The sequence below is a fragment of the Ascaphus truei genome, chromosome 7 (genome assembly GCF_040206685.1).
Source record: "Ascaphus truei isolate aAscTru1 chromosome 7, aAscTru1.hap1, whole genome shotgun sequence".
In the NCBI taxonomy this organism is placed as follows: Eukaryota; Metazoa; Chordata; class Amphibia; order Anura; family Ascaphidae; genus Ascaphus; species Ascaphus truei.
Genome location: NC_134489.1, coordinates 88,032,783 through 88,051,226, shown reverse-complemented (window position 1 = coordinate 88,051,226; position 18,444 = coordinate 88,032,783). Strand labels below are relative to the sequence as shown.

At 43.1% G+C, this 18,444-nt stretch overlaps 1 protein-coding gene across 11 annotated transcripts in view; it reads left to right on the top strand.

The window, feature by feature from the left end:
* The window catches only part of FMNL2 (formin like 2), a 213,420-nt gene that overhangs the window by 125,444 nt on the left and 69,532 nt on the right, over positions 1-18,444 (top strand). For all 11 annotated transcript variants that reach the window (XM_075609395.1, XM_075609384.1, XM_075609392.1 and 8 more), the window contains exon 2: positions 10,150-10,233. In XM_075609395.1, the coding sequence (XP_075465510.1) occupies positions 10,150-10,233 (84 nt within the window). The remainder of the gene's footprint in view (positions 1-10,149; positions 10,234-18,444) is intronic.

The window sequence follows — 18,444 nt, the reverse complement described above, 5'->3', positions numbered from 1 at the left end:
TCCCACCGCCTCCCCTCCACCTTCCCACCGCCTCCCCCCCTTCCCACCGCCCCCCCCCCTTCCCACCGCCTCCCCCCCCTTCCCACCGCCCCCCCCCCCTTCCCACCGCCTCCCCCCCCCTTCCCACCGCCTCCCAGCCCCCCTTCCCACCGCCTCCCCCCACCCCTTCCCACCGCCTCCCCCCACCCCTTCCCACCGCCTCCCACCCCTTCCCACCGCCTCCCCCCCCTTCCCACCGCCTCCCCCCCTTCCCAGCGCCTCCCCCCCTTCCCACCGCCTCCCCCCCTTCACACCGCCTCCCCCCCTTCCCACCACCTCCCCCCCCTTCCCACCGCCTCCCACCCCCCTTCCCACCGCTTCCCACCGACTCCCACCCCCCTTCCCACCGCCTCCCACCCCCCGCCATCCCACCGCCTCCCACCCCCCGCCTTCCCACCTCCTCCCACCCCCCGCCTTCCCACCTCCTCCCACCCCCCGCCTTCCCACTGCCTCCCACCCCCCGCCTTCCCTCCGCCTCCCACCTCCCCCCCTTCCCACCACCTCCCCCCCTTTCCACCACCTCCCCCCCTTCCCACCACCTCCCCCCCTTCCCACCACCTCCACCCTCCCCCCTTCCCACCACCTCCCCCCTCCTCCCCCTTCCCACCACCTTCCCCTTCCCACCACCTCCCCCCTCCTCCCCCTTCCCACCACCTTCCCCTTCCCACCACCTTCCCCCTCCTCCTCCTTCCCACCACCTCCCCCCTTCCCACCACCTCCCCCCTTCTCCCCCTTCCCACCACCTCCCCCCATCTCCCCCTTTCCACCACCTCCCCCCTCCTCCCCCTTCCCACCACTTCTCCCCTCCCCCCCCGCTCTCCTTCCCCCCCCGCTCCCCTTCCCCCCCCGCTCCCCTTCCCCCCCCGCTCCCCTGCCCCCCCTCCGCTCCCCTTCACCCCCCCTCCGCTCCCCTTTCCACCCCCCCCTCCGCTCCTCTTCCCCCCCCTCCACCTCTTTTTCCCCTTTCCCCTCCCACCCCCTCCCACACTTCCCCCCCTCCTCTAACCCTTCCCCCCCCTCCTCTAACCCTTCCCCCCCCTCCTCTAACCCTTCCCCCCCTCCTCTAACCCTTCCCCCCCCTCTAACCCTTCCCCCCCTCCTCTAACCCTTCCCCCCCCTCCTCTAACCCTTCCCCCCCTCCTCTAACCCTTCCCCCCCTCCTCTAACCCTTCCCCCCCCTCCTCTAACCCTTCCCCCCCCTCCTCTAACCCTTCCCCCCCTCCTCTAACCCTTCCCCCCCTCCTCTAACCCTTCCCCCCCTCCTCTAACCCTTCCCCCCTCCTCCACCCCTTGCCCCCCTCCTCCACCCCTTGCCCCCCTCCTCCACCCCTTGCCCCCCTCCTCCACCCCCTCCTCCCCTTCCCGCCGCCCTTCGCCTTCATGCCCGCCTTACCGCCTCCCCACCCCGCCTCTGCCTTTCACCCGCCCTTACTCCGGCCGCCTCTGCCTTTCACCCACCGCCTCACAGCCGCTGCACGCACTCAACAGACACCCGCCACACTCGACACATACCTGCCGCCACACACACCTGCTGCCTCCCGCCCCTACGCACCGACATCACTGACCCACCGCCTCACACCCTAGCAGGACCCCCCACTCACAGACAGCACTCACAACCCACGCGCCAGCCGCCGCCTCACACCCTTGCAGGACCCCCACTCACAGACAGCACTCACAACCCACGCGCCACCCGCCGCCTCACACCCTAGCAGGACCCCCACTCACAGACAGCACTCACAACCCACGCACCACCCGCCGCCTCACACCCTAGCAGGACCCCCACTCGCACTCACAACCCACGCGCCACCCGCCGCCTCACACCCTAGCAGGACACACGACTCAGATTTTTACATCACTTATGGCACCAAAATATACATTGTACTGTGGTGTGGTTACAATAAACCATTTTTATACAACATCGTATTACATTTTCTTCCATCTTTCTTTTCAATATTATTATCCAACCTTTACAACAAACAGTCACCTATTGTTCCACCATTTATAAATAATACGACCTATTACGCATTTACATCCCGGGCAACGCCGGGTCTCTCAGCTAGTATATATATATATATACACATACACAAAAAGAAGACAGAGAGCGCACGCCCCATAGTGTGATCCTGTACATTTAATATAGGGAAGGGAATGGTGGAGGGATTAAAAACACTTACAAAGTATAAGTGAAAAACAAGCAATTTGTGACAAAAAGATCACCACCGATGCAGGAACCGTCCCGTGACGTGTTAGCAATCCAACCGGAATCTTTAGGCAATGCACCCGACAGCGTCCGTCCTTTGCACGATCAATTGAAATCCTCCACATAGTGTGGCATTGGAGTTGGCCTCAATACAGCTCCTACACGCTCCGGCCGTGAAGTTTGATAAAGTTACATTGTTGTGACGAAACGCGTCAGGGACGTACATCACGACACTACGTCATTACGTTGCGTGCACTCTTCGAGTCTCAAAAAGTCAAACTGAAGTATGTGTTGAAGGTCGGAGAGGGTATGGCTGTGTGCATATAGGATTGTGTCATCTGCATACATGTGTATTGAGGCTTCCTGACAAGCTGTGGGAAGATCATTGATGAACACTGAGAAGAGTAGGGGCCCCAGAACAGAGCCTTGCGGTACACCACAGGTGATATCCAGGGGGTTGGAGTTAGAGCCAGAGATGGACACATGTTGGGTTCTACCTGATAGGTAGGACTGAAACCAGTTTAAAGCATGCTTCTCTATTCCAGAGCTATGGAGTTTGTTAAGCAGAATTGCATGATCAACAGTATCAAAAGCCTTTGCAAAATCTAGGAATACTGCACCAGTGAGTTGACCACGTTCCATTCCACACTGGATTTCATTGCAAACTTTTAGCAGGGTAGTTACGGTACAGTGTTTGGGGCGAAAGCCAGATTGGAATTGGCTAGGGAAATTTGTCTTGTTATAGTAATCGCTTAATTGGAAGTGGGCACATTTTTCCATGACTTTGGATAGGATTGGGAGAAGGGAGATTGGCCTGTAGTTTGAGACAGTGTTTTTGTCCCCACTTTTGAAGATTGGGACAACTCTGGCAGTTTTCCAGGTCTTAGGGATATGGCCTGCAGACAGGATAGAGTTGACCATGGAAGCAATTGGTTTGGCAATTGCTGGGGCACCAAGTCTCCGGAACCAAGATTGTAGTAGGTCAGGTCCACATTGGCTGCTTAGTTTTAATTTGAGGAGCGCTAGTGTAATCTCCTCTTTGGATACTGGGACAAATTGAAAATTGTGGGCAGTGTTGGGAGGGGGTGGGGCTATAGGGGTACTCCCTAGATGAGATTCAGGTTTGTGGTTTGGGTTGCGTTTCGCTAATAAGTTAGTAGTTATTACAAAGTAATCATTGAATGCATTTGCAATGTTGGTGGGGTTTGTCAGAGTAATATCGCCCTTAGTGATATTACTTGTCTGTTGATGGTTAGAAGACTGGAATATATTGTTGATAACCTTCCAGAAGTTAGCTGGGTTTGATGTATTTTGGTGGAGATTGTCAGAGTAATATTGTGCTTTTGCATGCCTTGTTTGCTTTGTGCACATGTTCCGCATGCATCTGTAGTGATTGAGATCCTTGGTAGTGCCAGTTACTTTGTAGCTTTTCCACAAGGCATCCCTGAAATGGTAGAGTGCTATAAGGTCAAGTGTAACCCAAGGAAGGTGGGCACCCCGTACCCTTATTCTGCGTAGTGGAGCATGGGTATCGCAGAGTTTTAAGAACTCGGATTGGAAATAGTCGAGCACAGAATCAGGGTCAGGAATTAAATCGATTCTGTGCCAAGGGCAATTGGTAAGGTCAGCCAGAAACTGTTGTGGGTTAAAGTTTCTAAATGTCCTATTGAGGAGAACTTTAGGTCTTGATTGGGGCGGTTTAATTTTCCTTACACAGTACACTATTGCATGGTCACTGAAAATATCAGGAAGGATGCCAGAGGATTGGATTCTGCTGGGATTGGTGCACAGGTTTCTTCTGTCTTCTACCACTTCTGTGAGAATATATAGTTATTATTTGTAACTAAATATTGTAGAATAGGGAACATATGTACATTGCACGGCTCTCTCACATTACATTGGATAGAAAACAGTTATTTGACTTTGAATGGCTTTCATACTGCTAGTAATACCACACTAGCTGCTAAATATTAGTAACACTAACAAGGAATTAATTATGAATTGCCATATTGTATTTGTGTATAGAAATGCAATAGATTAAAGGTGTAGTGCTTGTTTGGATGAACCCTTTCACTGTAAAAAGGGGTTAAATAACTAGTTTAGGCTGCCTTACAATTAACATGCTTCTGTGTAAAATATAGTATATGAAAGGACACTGCTAACCTCTTCTAATATTCTTTCACTTAGGGAATTGATACCCAAAAACATGATTGGAGTACTCCAAAAGTTGCTGCTTCAGACCCCACTGTCTATTGAAAATACACTCTTATTACTAATGACTCTCGATGACTATTACTGTTGTGTGTTTAGGGCACTCCCATTTCCTCTCTGTGTAGTTATCCATTATCATGAAGCTTCAACTGAAACAAGCAAGGCACCTTTAAAGTGTAACATTTAAAGTTTTACATATGTTATATTCAATCAAAAGGACAAAGGTCAAAAGACACGCATATACACATCCGACTGGCACCCTCTCTCCACCTTTAGGGCCTCTCTTAAAAACACACCTTTGTAACGAAGCATATGGGTAGCTGATACTATACATTTCGTATGCACTGTGATTTGGCCCATTGTAGACACACTTACCATACCAGCCTCCTACTGTCTCTGCAAGTTCTCCCTAATTACCGCTGAGATAGTAAGCTCTTCTGGGCAGGAACTCCTTTTCCTATTGTTTTATGTCTGAAGCGCTTATTTCCATTGTGTTATAATATTGTGTCACATGTATTGTAAATAAAGCACTATGTACCTGTATTGCGCTAAATAAATAAAGATATACAAACACACTCTCTTTCTCATACAGACACACTCTCTGTTATAAAGACACACTCTTATACAGATTCTCTCTCTTATACAGACACACGCTCTCTCATACGGATTATCTCTCTCATGCTGCGCACAGCACAGGTGCCTGGGGGGACATTTTAGGGTTGACCGGAATTTCTTCATCCCTATATTATGTATATACAGTGGCGAGAAAACGTTTGTGAATCCCAATAATAATTATGGAAATTCCAGTTTTTCCATGATAACCTTCTTGAATCAAAACCAGACTTTTCTTACATATCCAATACAGTTTATATTAACCAATTCCATGTGTTTTGAAACAAAATGATGTATGAATTAGACAAGCAATGTGTAATTAAGTCAGGGTATGTGCAAAAGTAAGTGAAACCCTGGTTTTACCAACTAAATTAAAGGGGATAATTAGAATCAGGTGTTTAAATAATCAGTTGTATGGAGGTTGTGGCACCTGCCCCAGAGCTCACGTCACCTCCCCCTTTTTAATGGTGGATCTTCTCATTTTGCTGCAGGTAAGGAATCTATTATGGTTCTTCCCCCTCATACAGAGGTATAGGGAACAGAATGCAGTGTAGTGTAGGACTTGCACTTGTTATGGTTTACCTTGACGATTTGGTGTGCAGGCTTATGATGCTTTGGCCAAAATATCAAACTAAAAAAACATATTTGATTATTATTAGCATTATTATTAGTACTGAAACATTATTTCTTGTAATTATTACCATGTATGTTTTGTCATTTGGATGTAGTACTGGTCACCCCCTGTCGTTTTTTATATTCACTTGCCACAGCCCAGTGGCACTCTATGTGACATTACATATAGTCAAGTCTAGGTGGGTGTGTGCGTTTGAGTTTGCTGGGTTTGTGTGTGCTGTTTAAATAATTAGGCAGATCTTCGTGGGTGCATTTGGGAGGCCCCACTATATATAAAGATCAGAAATTTGGTGAGTTTGGTCTTCACCATACATGTGTGTGTAAACACGTCATGCCACGATCAAAATAAATCTATGAGGACCTCAGAAAGCAGTTATTGATGTTCCTCAGTCTAGAAAGAGTTACAAAACCATTTCTAAGGATTTGGGTCTCCACCAATCCCCTGTCAGACATGTAGTTTACAAATGGAGAAAGTTCAAGACCAGTCACTCTACAGTACCCAGGAGCAGTCCTCCAACCAAAATCTCTCCAAGAACAAGGCGACAAATAACCCAGGAAGTCTCAAATAACCCCAGACTAACATCCAAGGATCTGCAGGCCACTCTCCCCTTGGCTAAAGTGAGTGTTTATGACTCAACTATCAGAAAAAGACTGAACAAGAAAGGTGTTCATGGAAGGATATCCAGTAGAAAACCACTGCTCTCTTAAAAGAATATTGCTGTTCATATGAAGTTTGCCAAAGAGCACATATATGATCCACAAGACTTCTGGAACAATGCTCTCTGGACAGACGAGTCAAATTTAGAACTTTTGGGCCACAATGAGAAATGTTATGTTTGGCGAAAACCCAAACACTGCGTTCAAACAGAAGAACCTCATCCCAACCGTCAAGCATAGTGGTGGGAGTGTGATGGGTTGGTTCTGCTTTGCTGCCTCGGGACCTGGACGGCTTGACATCATTGGCACAACCATAAATTCTGCATTGTATCAGAAGATTCTAGAGGAGAATGTCAGGCCATCCATCTGTGAGCTGAAGCTGAACCGAAAGTGGGTCATGAGTTGAAGCAGTTCTGTAAGGAGGAATGGGCCAGAATTCCTGAAAACCGATGTGAGAGACTGAGTGGCAGTTACTGGGAACATTTAGTTGAAGTCATTACTGCTCAAAGGATACTGAACTAAAGGTCCACATACTTTTTTACAAATGGATATTGAATGTTTGAATTTGTGGATAAATAAATGTTGAAAACATTATGTTTTTGTGTCATTTGTTTGATCAGGTTATATTTATCTATTATTAGGGCTTGGATTAAGATCAAATAACATTTTAAGTTTGAAATATGTGAAAATCCTAATAAGTTTCACAAACTTTTTTTCGCCACTCTAAATACACACAGGGGTAGAGAATCCCAGACACCTCGTCACCTGTGCTGAGTACCACACTGACTGAACTGTCAGTCACCGCCGCGAACAGCAACAGCGCTCTCAAACTGATTGGCTACAGCGGTGATTGAGAGGGTCAGGAGTGAGTCGGAGCACCCCAGAAGTCTGCCCGCCCCTGCTCTCATATCACACTGTGGAAGGGGGACGTGCGTACGTGCGTATGTGCGTGCGTTAGACACACTGAGACTGAGACTGAGCTGCCAACGGGTGGGGAGCTAAAACGTGTCTCCCACTTAACATTGACTTTTACAAATTATGTCTGGCTCCTAAGTAATTTATACTTTTGTCCACCACTATATATATTATATATATATATATATATATATATATATATATATATATATATATATATATATATATATATATATATAATTATTTAATTATTTGGCATTTATCTTATAGGATGGGAGAAATGCTACCCTAGAAATTACTTGCAATATGTACTTTTTATAGATGTCCAGCTGGGGATTTAATCCACAATCTCTTTTATGGTAGAATGAAGTGAAAAAATAAGTAATTTAAATATATTGTTGGATAGAATTCAGTGTAAGCCCATTGGCTGCATCGGATATATTTCCTTGATGTGTGACTGGTCTTATTTTTAACTTTTTAGCAATGTAATCTTTGGTAAATCTCCCAGCACTTTTCAGTTTTCCATCTGCTACCGTGATTAAATAAAGTTCTGGATTTTATCATTGTCGATCTAGAGCTTGTGCAATGGAAACCTCCCCTACATTACTTGGCAGTCAGAGGCAGACGTGAATACGTTTGGAAGTTATGCATTTTATTAACCTGCTAGGATTTGCTTAATTAGTTCTTACTTGCAGCTATGACTTTCTAAGTGTGGAAACCACAGGTTGTAGCAGGTTTAAAATATGCAATAGAAAGTGACACACATTTATGGTATTTACATTACACTCTGTATGTTTCTACATAAATTATGTCCAACAAAAGTTGCAATTCCCCCTGTACATTTATTTTTTATATTTTGCAAGACTTCTTCACCATGATGTACACTATGGTGTTTTAGTTAGCATCATGTAAATTGTGTTTTATTCTGAAAAAGTGAACAAAAAAAATATGACTCTTTATTTTTTCAGTAGGATTACGATTTGAATTGTGCCCTGTGGACTGTATTTAGTCCGAGATGTGTTTGAATACAGTTGATTCAGTAGAAGTACAGTACATGGACATCTGGTTTTACTAAAGGTGCAATATGTAATATTCGTTTCAAAAACACATTTTTTTTTTAATACAGCACTTCTGCTATCTTCTAAAATGGGATGAAAGCTGCAGTTTCCTCATAGAAAATAATGCAGACATTATTTGGTATTATAAGAAGGGGGAAAAACAGCCATGCATAGTTTTGTAGAACAATGAAAAGAAAAAACCCCACAAAGTATAAAAAACTTTCCCACCAAATGTGAAACAAATACAACTACTAGATAATCTGGCACTGATGTCTAACCATTGGAAATTGAGCAGACTCAGCTGATCACCGTATGACTGTGTGACCTGTGATACTGGCCACCTGCTAATATTATGCACGGAAAAGTGGAGAGGCTAATTGCTACTGGCTCCATATGAACCTGACTAGAAATATTAGCCCAAGAGTGGCCAACTCCAGTCCTCAAGGGCCACCAATAGGTCAGGTTTTCAGGATATCCCTGTTTTAATACTGGTGGCTCAATCTGTGGCTGAGTCGAAGACTGAGCCACTGATTGAGCCACCTGTGCTGATGCAGGGATATCCTCAAAACCTGACCTGTTGGTTGCCCTTGAGGACTGGAGTTGGCCACTCTTGGGCTAGAAGAACAATCTGTGACAGGACAGAAGCAGATGTTTTTTATGTGGTCTACCGATGCAGTACATCAAAAACTATTTCATGGCAGCATGCTGATAACCTGGGACTGCATTACTTGCTGACTGTTCACTTACTGTTTAGAAATCAATAGATATACAGTCACTTAGCAAATAATGTGTAGGAACTATTTACGGACTCAGTCCTTATCATTACAGAGGTTAATGGTGGAAGCAGCAGCTGGTCACTTGCCATATTACATTGTGTTTCCTTGTACAAAGAAGCTGCTGAAAGAAAATTGAATTGCATGGCTGTTTATGGTTTTAAAATGGGTACACGTTGGTTGTTACAGGGAAACCGCGAAAGTAGGTAATGCAAAACGTTTAATCCTTATTAGTCCTTACTGTGCATGTTCCATCGTGAACTGACGCCGATTTCGAAATCAAGGAGTGGCCCAATAAAGGAATGAAGCTAACATGTATCACAGAACCTCAATAACCCATCCTGTCACGCAAAAGGTCTATCGACCCCTAGTTCTGAAAGATTTCAATTGTATTAGCATGCAGCTAAATGTATATAATGCAATACATTGTGGAGAGACACTGAGAAGCACCACATAAAAATGCCAATGTCTTGCACATTTCAGGAGACGTAGGATTGTAATGTGTTTTTATGCACTAGACTAGACCAGGTGTGTTCAACTTCAGTTATCAAGCCACCCCCCCCCCCCCCTCCCCAACAGGTCCGATTTTCAGGATATCCCAGCTTCAGCACAGGTGGCTCAATTGAGGCACCTGTGCCGAAGCAGGGGCTGATTGAGCCACCTGTGCTGAAGCAGGGATATCCTGAACACCTGACCTGTTGGGGCGGAGGGGCCGCTGAGTACCCCTGAACTTGACTATAAACCAAATCACTCATGGTCAAGGTTCCAAGTAACTGTGGAATACATAAATTGGCATAAAGTTATGACCGAATTATTGGGAGAGTATTAATGACAAGTGGTTTAACTCTTGACACGTAGGGGTCCCCTTGAAAGTCCAAATGATTATTAAAATTGACACACAAAGTAACTTCTGTAATGTAAAAATATTTTCCTAGTTAACACACGGAGTAACATTTCGTTGCTGTTTCGCACAAGAGGTTAAGAAAATGACAAACTTTTTTTTTTTCCCCTGCTGTTCAAATATTGAATCCAAGCTGTTCTTTTCTAACAGAATGCTATGAACCTGCCGCCGGATAAAGCCAGATTGCTACGCCAGTATGACAACGAGAAGAAATGGGAGCTGATCTGTGATCAGGTAAGGATCAATAATGAGTTATTCATTCAGTGGTATGGGCCCATCGATGTATGCCAGACCAATGCATTTCTCTTGCACGTGTCAGACTGTGCTAGGAGATGATCACCATTGCTACAGGCTACACATTTTGAAAGTTGTGTAATATCACCCCAGGCATTGTCTGCTCAGCTTACTGTAACCTGTCCTCTTATCTACTAATATAAACAATCTTACACAAAAGGGCACAGTACGAATGTTGCTGAGTCACATTGGCAACTGTACGATGCAGTCTTATTTATGCATATATACAGGAAGTGATTGCTTTGCTTACACACCTGCAATTTACAATGTTAATACTGAATAGCAGTTGAAGTTGAATAGCTGTGTTGACTGCTTAACACATCTTAACACATACAAAGATGATGCTGTACATCGGCTTATTCGCCCACATATATATTTTTGTCAGATTTAAGATCCTCTCTGTGACGTAACATAAAAGCCACTGCATCTGTGCCTTATTTTTATATTGATCAATTAAGACAAGACTTGCACACAATTAGCTGTCTGTGCAAGCTAAATGTATACTGTGCATCTAACTTGTCTATATCAGTACCTTTGAGACGGAATCTGTTGCCAATATAGATCCTGAAGCCAATTTGAGTATATCTTGTCCTCAATCAGGTTAGATCCTGCATGAGAAATCTTAGATGAGCCATTCACAATGATGTCAATTTGCTATAGTCTATATTTTGTGATAAACTGGTCTTTGAAGTCAGGTGTAAGCAGTTAGGCAAGGGATGTAACTATTGGTGTAGATATTAGCTGTACTATAGGATTATAACAGTTTCTGTAGCACAGGTTATATTCCTTAACCCCAAAGAGGAACAGTAGTTCTCCATTTCTTCTGGCTGTGAATGAGCATTGAATGCTTCTCTGGAGCAGAAGATGGTACAATAATCATCTTTGCATCAAAAACTCTAGGGAATGGCCAACCACAACTTCAAAGGATTCAGATAACACAGCTTGCGTCATCATGAATAGCCATCATGCAGTATGATATTCAAGACAGGGGCCTATTTTTAACTGTCTACCGGAATCATTTCTGGCTCTCAGTAGAGCAATCAAAATACACGTTTTCTTCCATAAATTATACCCTTGTTTTAGTGAGAAGTTGACAGAATGCAAAACTGCAAAATCATCATTAGTTGATGTTTGACATTTCTGAGGTTTGCGAAGCAAATAAGCCCGCGGGAGTCCATTCCCATGGTGCTGAAAACCCGCAGTGTATAAAAGAATGCAAGTGGCTTGAGCTTTAGCTGGCACTAGACTATTTAAAAGTGCTGCCCCACTCAGCATTATTGTGTAGTGTAAAAATTGCAAATATTTGCAGTACATTAAACACACTTAAGTCCTTTTTTAAGTGCGTTTCAAATGTATTTTGATGTATTACATTGTGTTTTTTAAATGGAAGTAACAAAGACAACTCTGGACAGCATACCAACGCAACAAGAACATCTGAGAAAAAAGGAAGCAGCCATTTATTTTTTCAATTTATATTGTTGATTTAGAGAATCAACAATGTTTTAAGGGGGATTCTCAACTCCAGTCCTAAAGGGCCATCAACAGGTCAGATTTTCAGGATATCCCTGCCTCAGCACAGGTGGCTCAATCGGTGACTGACTGAGCCACTGATTGAGCCACCTGTGCTGAAGCTGGGATATCCTTAAAACATGACCTGTTGGAGGGTCTTGAGGACTGGAGTTGAGAACCCCTGTTATAAGGAATTATCCAATTTTAGGATTTAGGGAAATTGTTACATGGCCAAGTGCATTCACGCCACTGCAGCACTGTTACACAAGCAGGAACAGCTTCAGTGCTGGAGGGACGAGCATTGCAAAGCACATGATGTTGTCTTGTCAGCATAAAACCATATACAGCTCAACCCCCTTATAACGCTATGCTTGGGGTCCAAAGAATCACATCGCGTTATAAGGGGATCGCGTTAGAAATAATGTACAATTGTATGTATTGTACAATAAAGTATTTAATATACCAATAATCGTGTTATAAAGTATTCATAAATACGAAAATTGGGAGACACGCATACATCGCGTTATAAGCGGATTCGCGTTGTAACGGATCGCGTTATAACGGGGTTGAGCTGTATATGTTTCTTGGTGGTAATTCACCATGTGATGGGTATTTACATTTTCAGAAATGGAGTAATCTGTCTTTGAATACTCAACTACATTGCTGCTGATTGCGAACTTCTCAATGCTCCTCTGAATCCTAGAGATGTGTTAATTGACTTTAAATGAGCACTATTATTTCTGGAAACATAAGGACTGAAATGAATATTTATGTAAAATGTCACCATATGGTCCTATTAACCCTTTGGCACTATCATCATGTGCTGTACAAAGTCACTTTACCTTGTTTAATTTCCTTTCGATGTAATTCTGAAGCAGATTAGACAGTTCTCATTATTAACATATTCTACCCCCCACCCCCCAATTAATTAATATTGGGATGAATAGTTATTTTGAAAGTGCTTTCTTTTTACCCCAAATATATTTGTATACAGTTATCATATCCCCTCTTAGACGCCTCTTTTCTAATATAAACAAATCTGAATGATCTAGCCTCTCCTCATACATCAGATTTTCCCCTTTATTAATGTGGTGGCTCTTTTCTACACTTTTTCTAGTTCCATAATGTCTTTCTGTGGAGTGGTGCTCAAAACTGTACGCCATATTAAATGTGTGGTGTTACTAATGCTTTATACAGTGGCATACATGCTTCCATCCCTTACACCCATACCCCGTTGAATTCAAGATAAGATCTTATTTGCCTTTGCAGAAACTGTATGACATAAGACAGTTAAGCCTGCTGTCTACACGCATTCCTAAATCCTTTGCCATTAAGGATTGACCTAATTTTTCCCCATTTAATGTGTAAGTCGCTTGTTTATTCTTGTTTCCCAAATGCATAACCTTACATTTATCTGTATTTAACCTCATTTGCCATTTACCTGCCCAAGTTTCCAGTCTATCCAAGTCCTTCTGGAGAGAAATAACACCCTGCTCTGAATTTTACTAAATTACACAATTTAGTGTCATCAGCAAAGATGGAGACTTTGTTCTCTATGCCAACTTCAAGGTCATTAATAAACAAGATTAAATGCAGGGGTCCCAGTACTGATTCTTGAGGTACTCCACTTACAACTGTAGTCCAACCTGAAAAGGTTCCATTTATTACAACTCTCTGTCTATGCTTCAATTTCCAATTTCCTTTATTTTGTACACCATCCTCTTGTGTGGCATCGTATCAAAAGCTTCTGTAAAATCTAAGTAGACCACATCAACTGCATTACTAAATTCCTTCTTACCTCCTCAAATAAACTAATAAAGTTAGTTTGGCATGACCTATCCTTCATAAATCCATGCTCGCTATTTCTAATAATTTTGTTATCCATTAGGTATTCCTGAATATTATCTCATACTAAACCTTTAAGTACTGTAACTTCCCCACTATTTATGTCTGGCGTACAGGTCTGTAATTCCCTGGTAGTGATCTAGCCCCTTTTTAAAATATAAACACCACGTCTGCTTTACGCCAATCTTGTGGTACGGAGCCTGTGGAAATAGAGTCCTTCAATATTAAATATAGTTTGGCTATTAATAAACTTAGCTCCTAAAGAACCCTTGGCTATATGCCATAGGTGTCAGGTGCTTTATTTACTTTAATTTGATCAAGCCAACTATGCACTTCATCCTTAGTTAACCAATTGTTTGTTCATATCGAGGTTTTGGCTTCCTCCTGTGGCACTGTTTTTTCAATAGGTATCCTCCCTGGTAAATACAGAGGTGAAAAAGTATTTAATACCTCTGCTTTTTCCTTATCTCCAATAATTTGTCTACCCATCTCACACGGAACGTTCCTAGATTTTATTTTCTAATCTTTTTTTTTATTAAGGTACTTACAGTAAATAACTTTTTAGGGCTGCTCCTTCTTTCTATTGCAATCCTTTTCTTATTTAACATTTTTGCTGCTCTAATTCTCATATGATGCCTCCGTCCCTTCTGACTTTAAAAATCTAAACGCCTGCCTCTTCCTTTGCATTTCTTCCCCTATCTGTTTATTTAACCACATTGGTTTATACTTGTTTCTTTTATATTTATTACACAGAGTTTTGTAATCTGATAAGGGTGCCTTTCTAATAATGACTGCCCATTTACCTTCCACATCTTTTCCAGAAAAAATGTTATCCCAATGTATTCCTTGAAGATGAATCCATAGTTTATTAAAATATGCCTTTCTGAAATGTAAAGACTTTGTTGAACCCATATACTGTAATATGGTGTTTGATCATTTATTTCAATTGAGGCCATGGTATGATCACTGTTTCCCAAATGTTCCCGGACTTGATATTTGATATTACTTCTACATTGTCTGACCAAATCCAGTAATACCCCACTCTTGCTTGCTTCCTCAATAATTTGGATCATGTAATTGTCTTTTATCACCCCCCAAAACCGGTTTCCTTCAGTTGTAATGCTAATATCATCAGTCTATGTCTGGATAATTAAAATCACCCATTATGCAAACATGACCCAGTTTTCATGCCTTCTCCGTTTATAGCATATCCCTGCAAACATTTTCTTTGCACTTTTACCTCCACTGCTAATTTTTATCCACAAGGTCTCTCTACATTTTCATCATTCCCTTCATAAACATCGTCCCTTATAATAGGTTTTAATTATGGTTTGACATATAAACATACTCATCCTGCTCTTCTATTTGCTCGATCCCTCTGAAAACGGGAATAACTTTAAATTAACATGTCATGAGTTTCATCCCACCATGTTTCACTAATGCTGCCTATGATATCATACTGCTCCCTAGTTGCTATTAATTCAAGCTTACCCATTTTATCTTTTATTTATTTATATATATATATATATATATATATATATATATATATATATATACAGCCTATAGGGAACCATGTTAAAAATGGTTTTTGAGGCAAAAAGTGACACTGTGTGCTCATTTGCATGTCATTTCCCAGAATCCCTTGCTGCAGTGGAAGTGCTGTATGCTGGGTGATGATGGGAAAAGGCAGGGTTGCAGACCTGCCTAAGACATGCAGCAAGCTTAAGCCTATAGGGAACCATGTTAAAAATGGTTATTGAGGCAAAAAGTGACACTGTGCTCATTTGCATGTCATTTCCCGTAATCCCTTGCTGCAGTGGAAGTGCTGTATGCTGGGTGATGATGGGGAAAGGCGGGGTTGCAGACCTGCCTAAGACATGCAGATGAGCATACAGTTGTATTTGCATATTTGCTTTCCTGTGGAGGGTTTTTGTCACTTTTTTTACTCACCATAACTTAACTCAGTATTATGGTGTATATATATATATATATATATATATATATATATATATATATATATATATATACAGAAAAAGAGAGAGAGAGCGCATGCCCCATAGCATAACACTGTATGTTTATTGTAAAAGAAGGGAAGGGGGAAGGAAGGATTGGAATCGCACTCACAAGGTTAAAAAAAGGTCATTTTAACCTTGAGTGCGATTCCAATCCCCCCTACCCCCCACCCCCCTTCCCTTCTTTTACAATAAACATACAGTGTTATGCTATGGGGCGTGCGCTCTCTCTCTTTTTCTGTTTTTAGATATCCGTGGAGGTGGTTTACCCCGTGTGAGATCAGCCGAAGACCCCTTTATCTACATCCAATACCTACCATTATGGACTAAACTGTTGAAGGACTGGTTGGACTTTATATATATTTTTTTCTTTTTCTTCAGCACTTTTTGCACTTTTTTTCATATTAACTTGGTTGTGTTTTAGTATAGCTTATTAGTTAATATTGTAATATTTATATGTTATTCAATTTTGTATTCTGTCACTTTATGCACTTTTAGCACTATATACACATTTTTAACAATCCATTCATATTAATAGAACTATAGTTCATTTATCAATAATATATCACAGTACTATCTTGGCGCTACAATTTTTTGCTTATATATATATATATATATATATATATATATATATATATATAAATGTTTTACCAGGAAGTAATACATTGAGAGTTACCTCTCGTTTTAAAGTATGTCCTGGGCACAGAGTTATAAAAAAAATACATGGTTTCCTAAAAAGAACAGGGTTATACAGTGAATTCACAGACATTTCATGGACAGATAGAGTTGGAAAATTGGGTACAGGGGATAAAGGGCTTGTGAGTTTCAAATTGAAATAGAGCAGCTGTCACATCACCAAACATCAGCAAACGGCTCACACCCTTTAGCTGCCCTTCGGATGCACTGAAGGCTTTTCGCCTTTGGGGTCACGCAGATGTACACTGAAGGGGTTCAGATTGAATGCAGCTGCCAATTCAAAGTTTTTTGTCCTCTTGTCTCATTAACATTCCAGTGGGTGGGGTTGATGTTCCACAATGTACAAGCAAATGTTAACCCTTAGCACACTGGTCCTGTGCAGAGGGGAGCATCTCTTGGGAAGCCCCATCAGGTGTCCGCCTTTTGGGGCAACACAAATGTACAAATCTGTCAGTCTTCTTGCATTAGCAAACATGCATTTAAGGTTTATTCCTGTTTGTGCGATTATCTTATCTATTCTCTACTCCATTTGAATTTAGTCTTTAGAAGTTTACTAGTATTATCTGTATTTAACATGGTTGCCTCCCTGCTTGCTAAACGACCACTACCCGCCACTCTACCTCAATGACCCCAAGCTATTTCCATATTTCTATCTATTCTGTCTAGTCCATTACCTCTTTCTTGTCCCTTCCTCCTCCTTCCTTGTTTAAAATCTCCTCCAACCTTTTTAACATCCTCACCCTAACACAGAATTTCCCTTTTCGTTCAGGTGCAATCTATCCCTACTATAAAGATAGCACCTCTCAGAAAAGGACTCCCAGTGCTCTAAAAACCCCAAATCCTCCTTCCTACACCACTTTTGTAGCCATGCATTAACCTCCCTAAGCTCCAACTGTCACCCTGGGGTAGCGCATAGCACTGGTAGTATGTCTGAAAATACTACCTTGGAGGTCTTTGCCTTAAGCTGGCGGCCTATATCCCTGAAATCATTTTTAGGACCCTTCTCCAAGGCTCTTCCCCAGGGCATTTAAATTAAATGCCGAAGACCGTGCAAGGCCTCTGCAACTCAACTTACCGAGATTCAGAGGCTTGGTGTGACATGTCGCCATGGCAACGCAGCGTCAAAAGACACTGCGGTATCATGTGACGTCACATGACCTGCAGCGTCATTTGACACCCGTTGCCATGGCATTTGACGGCGCGCATGTGACGTCACATGACCCCACGACGTCATTTGATGCCGGCAAAAAAGGTTGGGGGGGGGGGGGCTCGAGCATTGGGGGGAGCAGGCAGGGGGCACAGCTCTAAAGGTCCACAGCTCCTGTTATAGAGGACGCAGTGTCCCCCCCCCCCAACCTTACCATTCCTGCCCAATATCTTCACTCAATCTGCCAAATCTATTGGGATGGGTCAGCTCAGAACTGGCCTGCCTCATCCTCTTCCCCCTGTTTCCCCTTCTAACTGTTACCCTGCAACCTACCTCCTACTCATCCTCACTAGCAGCTCCACCCCCTGCACCACTACTCCCAGCCAGTTCCTGCTCAGTGAGCAATAACCTCCTTTCAAGATTGTCTATGTCCCTTAAGGTTGCAAGTTGCCTTTTCAGATCAACAATCTGAGACTACAAAGAGACCATCTGTTCATACAGTACAGCGGTAAACTCCCTGGAGCAGCTGCTCCAAGTCCACATACATGTGGCAAGATGTACATTGATTGGCATTATCTATCCTGCACATTTTTTCACAATGGAGTATAAAGTGCTAACGATTTACTTTACATCTATACAGTATACAGTAGTGTCTCGGTCATCCGACTTTCGGTTAACCGACAATCTGTTTTATCTGACATCTGCGCCCCCCCACTTCTTCTCGCTTACCGGCGGCAGCAGAAGAACAGGAGGACTGCTGACCACAGGAGTGTCACCGGAGGAAGACAGCTGGTGGCGGGAGAAGAGGACCATGTCAGCAGAGGAATGGAGTTAAAACGGCAGGTGGCGGAGGCTGGAGAAGACCATCTGATCCTGTGTGCAGAGCAGGAGCAGAGCGGCACAGAAGAATGGCCGGGCAGGAGCGTGCTATAACACCGGAAG